Genomic DNA, 12,134 nt, shown 5'->3' with positions numbered 1-12,134 from the left:
AGATGACATCTATCCCTGAAATTGAGAGCTCTTTGAAGGGACAGACTGTGTCTCATTTATCTGTGGGTCTCTAAAACCCAGCACAAGGGTGAGTGGTGGGTGACGGAAACAGTACCCAAAGTGGTGCCCTTTCTTCAAAGCTAGAAGGTAATGATCTGAGGAAAAGGTGATTTGAGTCCCTCAGAAAGAGTATATAGAGCAGCAAAGCTAGTAAGTCTGTTAAGCTACTCAAGCTTTGAAGAAGAATAAATTCATACTTTAGAAACATGTATGTTAAACACATTTTTGGTAATAATTTTATTTTCTCATTCCCCTAGGCTTTTAATAAACGTACCTTTGGAAATGCCAACTAGACTCTGCTGTAATAATAGAAAATAGGATGTGGGTGTGCAATGAGGAGTGTCCACAGTTGGATTAAAAGCTATTAGGGAAAATAGAAGATATAGAGATGATAGAAGGATTGTGAAGGAAAGATTCAGTGGAAAGGTGACCTTCAGAGGACAGTGTCAGGTCACTGGCCCAGCCATCCCTTCCCAACTAAAGATCCTTTTTCCAAGGCTATTTCCTACTGAACACTTCAAGAAGACTGTTTCAGCAAGGGATCCTGTTGCCTCACATCTATTCTTTACATGATGCAAGGTTGATCTTCCTTTCTCCCCTCTGCCTCCATCTCACCCCCCAAGTCCCAACTGTAGAAACCCCAGGAGGCCTGTTCTCTAGATCATCCCTCAGTTCCCAAAGGTAGCAAGAGCTATTCCTCATCCTAAACTAGTTCCAGCTAGAAAAAAATGCCACAGCAGTGACTCTCAATGAACAGCTGACTTTGAACTTAGCATCCTTGCAAAGGCAGAGTACTGGTTTGGATGGCAGAAGCCCTGGCTTCTAGATCAAGGCCTCCTGCCACTGACCTCTACTGTGACCTAGCAGTGCCACATTCCCTACGAGGCAGCTTATGTCCATGCTTAGGGCACCAATAACAGGAGTACAAAAGAGAGAGAGAATGAAAGAATCTAATAAGAAGCTATTTTATTTTCAATGTACAAGTGGAGCTCTGAGTAATCCTTTAAAATAAGATTTTATTTGCAGGTTTAGTATTGTTTTCATTTGGAATTAGGTATGAAGAGGCACTATGATCTTTCCAGCACTTAAAGCTACAAAAGATCCTGATCCATCTGGGTGCCTTTAGGTAAGTCCCTACCCTTTCCTGAGAAGAAAATACAGAAGTCAAGTATTATGGTGCCCATAATGATTAATGACCAAATTGTTGGTGCCACATAGTATAAACTCCACTCCACCCAAGCCAGAGAAATACAGGGACAAATGATGCAAATTCACCACCCTTCTCCTGTCATCTAATCAACTCCATAAAGATAAAAATTGAGCCCAAGAGCCATAACTTGAATCCTCTCCTATTATTCTACTCTTCCGTCATTCTGATGTTTTTATCACTTTAGGTGTTCATGTGTCTAAAAAAAAGGGAAAAGATTAAATTTCTTGTTTCTAAAGTGGAGGAAATTCTAGTGGACATTTTGGTGTCCAAATTTCCAGAGAAGATGTTTTCAACACATGGAAATACCATGAAGCAGGAATTTCACGGTATTTACTTAAAAGAATATAGGCTTGCTCCCCCTCCCCACCCTGTCAAACCAACTGTCCCAACAGTTTCTGGGGCTGACAGATAGGAGAGAGACAAAAGTGAGCCCTGGTAGAGTGCCTTTTCCCAGTCCCCCAAGTTCTCTCTGCTCCATCCAACTCTCAAGCAGGCCATATCCCCTCCTCAGTAGGCATGATGGTCAGATTCAGGGTCTACCACACCTCATCTAATGGTAAACTGGCTGCAGTCTAGAGGTTCAGTTTTCATTTTTCATCTCCATATAGATTTACAACAGTCTCTGCTCATGCTGGAATTATGGTTTAAACATAAATAAACCAGCTGTCCTTTCTGATTTGCAGCCAGAGTTGCCACAAAGTTGGAAAATCATGAGGCAGGAATTTTACATAAAGGTGAAGTGGGAGTTTCCACCATCAACCCAACTGGCTGTATTCAAGCCAAAATCATTGCAAGAAGGAACAGAGCATCTTTCCCACAAGTTCATGGGCTAGTGTAACAAGATACCTCCCCAGTGTTATTAAACACACCTAGTGTTGTCCTGTGCTTCAGTGACTTCCTTGCTTGCACAGGAGATATTATACCTCCAGGCCAATGGCCTGATTGCTTTTGTAATTAGCATCTAAGCACCTACATACATTAAATAGATCTCTGAGGGAGAAACTGGAAAGCGTGGATTGACTCAGCACATGGCGGAAGACTTGGAGCTATATGCCTGGCTCTGACCCAGTGGCTTCCCACTGGCTTTGACCATGCCATTCTTGAGATGAAGAGCACAAAGTCCAGGACACGAATGCAATAAAGAGGGTCACATTCAAAACCAGATGTGAGGAAAAATGCAAGTTATAGGCAGGGTGATGCCAAGGGTGCAGCAACAGCGACAGATCTACAACCAGAGGAACCTGGTGCAGTCCTGTAGCACATCCTCTCCTTCCAAACCCCATCCCCCAGTTACAAGAGCTTCTGGGGCAGTCCCAAAGGGGTTCAAGTTACCAAAGAAAAGCCTTCAGTGGAGGAGAGGGTGTTGCCAGGCAACCAGTCCAGTCCAGTCCCACCCTTGTAACCTTGAAGATGGTGGGGGCGTGATCCTTGATTGTGGAGAGGAAGGAACACCTTGGACTCCTTTAGCATCAACTTTCTCCTCCTCTATCTTTCTCCCTCTCCTCTCCCTGTTCTCCCCCATCTGGCCTCCCTGCCCAGCTCAGCCTGAAGTCTGATCTCCACAAGCCTGAAGGCTATGGGCCAGTCTGACTTGTCATTACTCAGTCTGGAGGTGGCAGCCAAACTGTCCCTGCAGGGAGGCTACAAGCTGCTGGCCTGTCAGGTGTCATTCACTCTGGCCATGTTGCTTCCAAACTTTCCTTCCCCATTCTTTCCTGACCTCAAGGCCAAAAAATAGCTAGAGCAAGAATTTGGGGGAAATCCAGTCTGACGGAGGACATATAGGGTAAAATGTTGACTGGGAGTGCCCACCACCAGCAAAATGGTCAGTAACGGAGTAGGAGTTCTAGGAGGAAAAGAAACAGGAAAGAAGAAAAGGGCAAGTCCTGACAACAATGGGGTAAAAGCATTTGTAGTTGGGGTCAAAATATATAATCTACATCTGCTGAATACTTTATTGAAGCTTACGTCCGAGCAACATGGGGGGTGGCCAGATGGTGCACTGATTATGCTCCCCAACTCCCTCTGCATTTGGCACTTGTGCTCAGATCATTGCTGAGAAGGCCTAATTTAAGTGCCGAGCAATCAAAGCTCCTGAAAAGTGTGCAGTGGGAACCTCAAGGGGAGTCTAGAGTAGGGCATTAGACCAGAAAATGGAAAACAAGACCTTCTTGCCAAATTAAGGTAGCTGTGTTCCATTTATACAGCAGGCCCCTTCAATGTCTCTGAGCCTGGAGACAGGTACACTCTCAAAGGCAAGAAGCTGCCCCAAAGATGAGAGATAGCCACTCTCTCAGCTCTTAACAAATTTCAAGGAAGCCAACCCAATGCAATTTTTCCGAAGAAATTGCTCCCTTCCTTTAAAATATTGTCATTGCATAAAGCCATCTCTTTCTAACCCACCAGGTCACTGGCCCAAAGGCAACTTGGTGAAGCCATTCCTTCCCTCACAGGGAAGGGGCTCTCAGAAAGGTGCAAGTTGGAAAAACAGAGCTTCCTCACTGTCCTTAACTCACCCTGATGTGCTCATTAGGTGGCTCTCTGCAGACCAGGTGGGCATTTTGAAAATGACTCCCCAAACTGACTTCTCAAATTTCTCCTAGGCTAATCTTGGTAGTCAGTGGGATCCCAGGGAAAAATCAACAGTGACCGTCTTACCCTCTCTCTTAAGTGAGAATTAACCAGACCTAAGGCCCCAGCTTTCCTGCTCCCCTGCCCGGCAGAGGTTTCTGGCCCTGTGTCCACATTCCATCTAGCAGTCAATTGTCTTCCACCTTCCTTGCCCCACAGGACCCAGTGACCTCCACCATCTACCTCAGAGGCCAGAGAGTTTTTGAAAGAGGGGTGCCAGGGCCTGTAACTCCTGTTGTATGGAAGGGATGGGATCGAGGTGAGGTCTGCAATGGAGAGGGGCTGACTCAGACACTTCTTTCCCAAAGCAGCTGCAATCACAAGTCAGTCAGTAGCCATTCTGTCCCATCTGAAACTTCTTTCCACCCTGCTCCTTCTCTTTCCTAACTTTCTGGTGCTGTCAATTGGCCCTGGTACCTGGCATGCCCCAGCTGAGGTCAACATTTCCAGCACATTCAATCCCCTTGCTTTCACCAAAAGTCCCACACTCTAAAGGATCACGGCATTTCCATGGACAGAGGATTCCCCATTTAAAGTGTCGGGGTTCAAAATAGTAAAGCACAAGGGCTCGCGTTGCCCTCCTGCCCTCTGACGGGCCCTGTGTGCTCAGTGAGGGCACCACCGAGTTTCTCAGGCATGGCTGATTTCTAAAGGGATCACAAAACTGATGACAGTTGCTTTAAACGGTTCTCCCAAGCAAGTCTGTGCAACCGGACCCCAGGGGTAAGGGGTCAGAGAAGCCGGCTGCGAGGGGGAGTCTCCCCTCCTCGCCACCCTCTCCAGCCTCTCCTGGAGCACCAGCCCTATTTCGCGGAGAGAAGCGGGCGGGCTCTCAGACTTTTCTCGGAGCGAGAGCGGCGATCACGCTCCAGCGCAAAGTTGTACAGGTTTAAAGTCGGTAGGCACCGCTGGCAGGGCTCCTACCGCCGCGTAGGTGGCAGGCGGCTCCGGCGCGCTTTCTGAAGTGGCCAAGTTCCTAGACTGGAGCAAAGACGCCAGCGGCGCGGCCATTTAGTTCCCGACGCCGCGAAGACGAGTACGCCTCGGGCCTGGGGGCGGCGCCGAAGCGGTCGGGACTCAGCGGCTGCCGGGGACCCTCGCAGGTCCCCCGCCTTCCTTCCCCAAATCCCCAGAAGGTGGCCGCCAGTCCCAAGGCGGGGAACCCCTAGGACACATGGCCACTCGGGACGGCGTGACCGGGTCCAGGGGCAGGAAGTTCCAGCCAGAGTGCGGCGAGCGTGGAGTCAGGGAAATGGGATCTCCTCGCTCCCGGAGGGGAAGGGAGGGAAGGGCCGAGGACGGGTGGGGAGGGTGGGGGAGGGGTGGACGCAGAGCGGGCGCGTGCTGGCGCCCCCAGAGGCGGGTGCAAGCGGGGCCGCCAGCCCTGGCGCGGCTTACCTAACTCTTCCTCGTGGTCCTCCCGGCCGAGCAGGCGGTAGGGAAGGCGGCGGCGGAGGCGCACGGTGCGCCGGAACAGACTGTCGGTGCGGCGCCCCAGGGCCAGCAGGTGCCCCTCGAGGTCCTCGAGCAGAGCCAACGAGTGGCCGCAGAGGTCGGCGAGCTGCCGGAGCACGCTGAGCGCGGCCAGGTGGCTCACGTCGCGGAGCTCGGTCAGCGGCTGTGGCGGGTTTCGCGGGCACAGGCGCTGGGGCACCACCGTGCGCCTGTAGAACGGCATCCCGGGCGTGGGCGCGGGGGACCAGTCTGTCGGCGCGGCCGGCTCGCCCCGAACGGCGACCCTGACCCGAGCGCCCCTGAGCGGCGGCCCCAGCTCCGGGTGAAGCAGGCCCCTGGGCGCGGGCTGACGAGCGGGCGGGTTCCCAGCCTGGAGCGCCGACTCCCCCCAGGGCTGCACACTCGCTGGAGCCACCAGTCTCTCTGACTCTGGTTCGCTGGGCTCCTCCTCCTCCTCCCCGCCTTTCTCCACCTCCTCTTCCCTCACTCTGCTACTTCGGGATCCCCCCACCCACTTTTTTTTTTTTTTTTTTTTTGCGGTCAGAGATTCACAGATTAACGCTTGATCCCAGAGAGGAGGGAAAGGGAAGTGGGAGTAAAAAAGATCGAGCTGGAGGGTGAAAGAAGGAATGTCTGTGAGAGTGGGGTGTGTATATGATGTTCGTTCGGTGTTGTGTGCCCACGTCCTCCTGTTGTAGCTCCAGTCCCAGTACTTATGGTTAAATTTCTTTTCTGCTTCAGTGTGTGTGTGCTTTAAACTTTTTCTTCGTAAATAATAGAAATTCAAGCGCACCCGTGCCTACAGCAGCTAGTAACCAGCGGAGACCCGCAGAATAGTCTGACCTCATTCCTCTAGATTCCCTTTCCCAAACATGTACTCAGTGCCACACACAGACTAGACGACTAGACTGTGAGCACAGCCTTCTACCGCCCAGGAGCTTGGAAAAGAGTGGGGAAAGAACCAAATATCTTACTCGACTGTTCAGGAGGGCAGAGTTTCTGGGGAGTCCTGGACTACTGTTAGCCTGTTAAGGCTCTGGAATGAATGAGTGAGTGAATGAAAGAATGCATGAATGAAAACAAACCCATTCTCTGGAACAGCAGATTCCGTCCAGATAGAGGGACACAGATCCATATTTTAAGCAAAAAAAAAAAAAAGGGGGGGTGCCCAGGGCCCCTTCTTCCTGGCAAGGCCTCTGGGCTGAGACGACCTCTATCTCGGGCCTCAGTGCACTCCTAGGATGCCCACTGAGGAGGTGGTATAGGAGCCAGGATGTGTTTTCAGTACTGGCAACCCTGTGGTCACGTCCTGATTTCTCTCCATTCTAGAAGGTAGAAGAGTGGGGGATAGTGGCATCCTCAGAAAATCAGAATCCCCAAGTGTTCATATGTCCTTGTGCACTTGGGCAGTTTCCACTCAGAACATTTATTTTCAACACATCCAGTCTCCCATCTGATTCTCCTCTCACTTCTTTGACTTTGGTGTGGTTCCACTTCTTCCTTCTGGTAATTCTCTCCTCATCTTTCCTCCTAAAAAATGTTCCCATTCTTATAATCCTTTAGTAAAACACCTTGAACAGAATACGTGTGTCTGCACTAATGATCCTGAATGTGACCTGTTTTTATTCATTTCTTTCAGAGAATTCCCCCTTAAGCGGTTCAAGATTCTACTACTAGTTAAAAGTAATCTGGGGCTTTCCTGGTGGTCCAGGGGTTAAGACACCAAGCTCCCACCGCAGGGGGCACAGATTTGATCCCTGCTCAGGAAACTAAGATCCCCACATGCCAGGTGGCCAAAATAATAAATAAAGAATATCTGATTACCCTTTTCAGTAAATAGGTATCCCTGGTTCAGTAAATTGGAACATGGATACTAGAAAAGTTGGGTTCTGCTTCAAAGAAGAATAAACAAATGGGCAAAAGATAGTCCTTTTTCTGAACCATAAAATCAAGTTGTAGAATGAGGACCTGAAATTCTCTGTTCAGCAAACTTAAACCTGAGCCAACACAGTGACTGGCAGGAAGTAGGGACTTGGCTGGGTTCTCCAGGGATAATTTTCCTTAACCTATGGGCTGTTTAAACTGATCTCCATTCTGGAGAAAAAGAAATGAGGTACCAGCAGATTGAATGAGACTGTGTGGGCAGAGCTTCGCTGCCAGAGGGCGGCAGGCCTGGGCCAGGCCTGGTGTCTGAGCTGCGCTCACTGCTCTGGTTCCTAAAGCCGCCGAATCTTTCAGAGCTCTCTAATAACAAGCTCAACTGCAAGCAAATCAGCGTTAACCCCACGCCCTTCCCCCCAGCCGAATCTGCTCACTCCAGCCTCTTCAGAGCGCTGGCCCTGGTTTTCATCAAGGAAACATCAAGAACTTGCAATGGGGCCACCTCAGAACAGAGCCCTTCCTCCCTTCCCAGGGCCAGAGGCACACTGCACATCCCATGGAAGAAGTCAAGGGAATATACGTACATTTCCACGTTCCTTCATATCTCCAGTCTCTTCCCAACAGGAAAGGTGAGACCTCAAGTGAGAAGCAGGCCTGCATGTAGAAAGCCTCTGAGGAAGGAGCACAGGGGTCTGAATCCAGTCTTTGGAGGGAGGGTTGGGGTTCTAGAAGTACCACACTCCAGCCAAGCTGTCTGGGACAGGCAAGAAGCTAAGGTGAAGGATTCTGCCCCACGCTCCCACATCACCCCTCCACCCCTGCACAGTATCCTCACAATCATTCTTGTTTAGTAGTAATGATACTGTTTATGTAATGACATTGTCTCTCCCTCTGTACTGTTGGTTGCATGAGGAAAGGAACCATGTCTGTCTTACTCACTGCTATGTTCCCAGTACCAAGCCTAACAATTGGCACCCAGGAGGTACTCAGAAAATATATGTTCATGAATGAGTAAATGAAGCTGGTCTAGAGGCAGAGCCTGATATGAAGAGCCTTACTAAAGTATTTAACTTGGCCCAAGAGGCAACAGAAACATTGTGGATTCTGGAGCAGAACACTGTGACTCAGGGAAGGGGCAAGGATGCTATGCCTCATCTGTGCCCATGTCTCCAGGGCCAGGTAGCCAGAAAGTACTCCTTGAATGAAACACTTGCTTTGAGTTGTTTAAAAGTTTGGCACTTCATGTCTAAGAGGCCCCTACCAACCAAGCTGAGAATGCTGGGTGCTTTCTACTCACCCACCAGCTCCCAGACTCCAGGCCTATAGTAGTTCATCTGTTACTGTGCTCCGAGTTGCAATCTGAACCCAAGCAAGGCACACCTGTGGAGTTAGGTCTGCTGCTGCTGCTGCTGCTAAGTCGCTTCAGTCGTGTCTGACTCTGTGCAACCCCGTAGACGGCAGCCCACCAGGCTCCCCCGTCCCTGGGATTCTCCAGGCAAGAACACTGGAGTGGGTTGCCATTTCCTTCTCCAATGCATGAAAGTGAAAAGTGAAAGGGGAGTCACTCAGTCGTGTCCGACTCTTAGCGACCCCATGGACTGCAGCCTACCAGGCTCCTCCATCCATGGGAGTTTCCAGGCAAGAGTACTGGAGGGAGTTAGGTCTAGGTCTGGCCTAAAAGCAGAGACTAAGAAGTGACCAGGCAAGTAGGAGGGAAATGGGAAAGCTGACCACTCATGACCAGCAAGGCCTGTACTTTCCTTCCTACTTCCTGTCGTGGCTAACTACCTGCTGCTAAGAACCTAGAATTTCAATCAAAAACTGAATCTGAAAGAATAAATAGCATAGGATATGTCATTTCTCTTCCTCCAAACTGACAGTTTTCATAGCCTCAAAATGAATATGAACAAACTTCATACAACCTACCCAGCTTGCTAGTGCAGCCCTCCATCTGATTTCACCATGAAGAACAAAAAGGTTGTGCCCCCTGTTGCTACCTCTCAAATACACCTAAATAGTAGCATCTTACTGGCTAAGCAAAGATGCCAGTTTTTTCCTTTACATTCCTCTATAGTCAATCAATTGTTGTATCTACATTGTAAGAATATGTATTCCACCTCACACCCTCTTGCCAGGAGACTCCATAAAGATGCTTCCCTTACAAGGGAAAAAAAAAAAAAAATATATATATATATATATATATATATATATATATATAGCCAGCAGGGGGCGGGGGAAGGCTGCTCCTCAGTTCCAAGTCTGAAATTCTGTTGTTCCCTGGTTCTAGTGTCTGTATCAAGGGAAATTAACAAGAACTGGCAAATACTAGACTGACTCTTGTTTAAAATGTCTATTACCCATTTTGGTATTAAGGCTTGGCTCTACAGTTAAAAACACAAGTAAGAACTCTCTCTCCTCGCAAAGAAAGTAGCCCAAAGAAAGCAAACTGGCAGCTTTTGGTTTTTCAATCAGAATAAAGCCCACACTCAAATAACAAGGCAGACAAAACCCATGCTAATTAACGCCACATTTTGAAGAGGGGATGTGGGGCGTGGAGCAGTGCTACAAGATTTGAGAGGAGAGAGCAAGCTTGTGCCCTTGAGGCAGCTGAGGCCGTGGAGTGGGGAAGGTTGCACCCCAAAGCTGGGCCTCCAGGGGTGGACTGGAAACTTACACAGCCATCAATCACCTCCCAGGGCAGTAGGCGTGTAAGCCTAAGATGGCTCAAGGTCCTCAGAGAAATTCTTTTCAGCCCAGACTCAATGCTTCACACACACACACACACACACACACACACACACACACACACGATACAGGGCAAACCATTCAAGAATTCCATGAGGAAATAAACCTTTATTTCAAAAATAAACTTTGATGTTGTTCGAACTTTGGCCCTGACTCTGAGCCCAGGCTGAAAGTGCGAGAAAAGACTTGCAGACTTGCAGTATTCTAAAAGAAACTGCAGGAGACTCCAGGAGAATGTGACCAGATTCTTTTTCACTCCCTCACCCTCATATCATACGTGGATCCCCCTCTCACCAGCAGTCCTCCACCCCTGACCCCACCATCATGTTTTCCCTCCCTCCCTTGTTAGGATATGGCTGTAATTAGGAACATTCAAATGTTTCATTCACTAGGTAATTTTATTTTAACATGCCTGCTTTGCTCAGGAGAAATCATATTAGGCCACTCCCTCATTATCCTACTTTTGACCTATCGACCACTCACCTTCCTCTGCAAACTCCTATCTCCCCACAAAATTCTAAAGCAGTAAGTATAAGTCATTCATCTCCCCAGGATGGGTTATGTCTGCCACACGATGACTTGTCTCCTATACATTTAATATTAAGGGTATATTTAGGTAATGACTTTGTCTGTCTCTACAACATTAATTTGGGAGTTGTTATACAGGTCAGGGTTTTGGATTAATGAAGGGAAAATACAAAACTGAATAATGTTTCAGCTTTATCAAGGACTCAAATATAGGTGACATGTGATCAGCCTTCCCTCTGTCCTGGGAAGTTATGCAGGACAGCATAGTGGTGACAGTCAAATGTGGGCTTTGGAGATACACTGATCTGATTTCAAGTCCCCAGCTCCATTGCCAGCCATGTCTTGTGCAGATTACTTAAACTCTCTGTGCCTCGATTTTCTCATCCATAAAATGAAGAAGGCTAATATCCAATTGATGTGCATGAGTATGGCTGTGCTGATATTCTGCAGGTGTCCATTCTGATCAGGGCCCATCCTGGTTGTTCAATATTTTTGACTATCACTCCTAAAAATGGGGGGCTTCCCTTGTGGCTCAGTTAGTAAAGAATCTGCCTGCAATGCAGGAGACCCAGGTTCAATCCCTAGGTTGGGAAAATCCTCTAAAGAAGGAAATTGCAACCCACTTCAGTATTCTTGCTTGGGAAATCCCATGGACAGAGGAGCCTGACAGGCTATGAGGTCCATGGTGTCTCAAGGATCAGACATGACTTAGCGAGTAAACCACCACCACCTAAAAATGGGGTGATCTTGGTATTTAGTTTGTTGGATCAGATTGCATGAGATAATGTACATAAAGTGCTTAACACTGTGCTTGGGCCATAGGAGATACTCAGATGTTATTATCAGTATACACAATAGTTCCCTGGTTATAACCAGGAAGGGACAGCCTAAAAATATAATGTAATACAGGGATTTTTTCAACAGCAATATCTTCAATTTCTAAGTAAATTCAATTTCAACTAACATTTCCAAGATATAGAAACATGAAATTTCAACCCAAATATAACATAGAAAGGCAATGAATCAGACAAGCTTCTCTGGTTTACTACCGATGGAGTTTATGGGATGGTCATGTATTTCATAGACTTGTCTCTATGACTACCTGTTTATACCTTTTGTGCCTGAGCTCACTAACAATCCAGTGGAAGCAGTATCAAGCTTGTAGTTCTTACAGCTTTACCAGCCATTTTGAAATCCTCCATTGGCCAAAACTATACCTTCTACATACATGTCCTCAAGATAAAAAATCCATTAACCCATAGAAGGGCTTCCCGGGTAGCTCAGTTGGTAAAGAATCTGCCTGCAATACGGGAGACCTGGGTTTGATTCCTGAGTCGGGAAGATCCCTTGGAGAAGGGAAAGGCTATCCACTCCAGTATTCTGGCCTGGAGAATTCCATGGACTGTATAGTTCATGGGGTCTCAAAGAGTTGGACACAACTGAGTGACTTTCACTTCACTTCAGCCCATGGAATCTCCAGCTACTTTAAATCTAGGCAATGCATTTTCATATTTTTAAAGAAGGAAGGGACTGTTTTTCTCTCTTCTCCATCCTAGGTCAACACAACCTCACATTCTTGCTTCAGAGTTTCTGTAGTTATACATTTTATTTTAATCAGGAATTG

General features: G+C 47.9%; 1 protein-coding gene across 1 annotated transcript in view; it reads right to left on the bottom strand.

Moving 5' to 3' along the window:
• The window catches only part of LOC138986488 (uncharacterized), a 55,245-nt gene extending 48,342 nt beyond the window's left edge, over positions 1–6,903 (bottom strand). Inside the window, exons 1-2 of the mRNA XM_070366589.1 lie at positions 6,826–6,903; positions 5,300–5,870 (exon numbers count right to left, since the gene is read on the bottom strand). Of these exons, the coding sequence (XP_070222690.1) occupies positions 5,300–5,870; positions 6,826–6,903 (649 nt within the window). The remainder of the gene's footprint in view (positions 1–5,299; positions 5,871–6,825) is intronic.
• Between the last annotated feature and the right edge of the window lie 5,231 nt (positions 6,904–12,134).

This window comes from Bos mutus, chromosome X (genome assembly GCF_027580195.1).
Source record: "Bos mutus isolate GX-2022 chromosome X, NWIPB_WYAK_1.1, whole genome shotgun sequence".
NCBI lineage: Eukaryota > Metazoa > Chordata > Mammalia > Artiodactyla > Bovidae > Bos > Bos mutus.
This window is presented reverse-complemented; position numbering and strand designations above follow the sequence as displayed.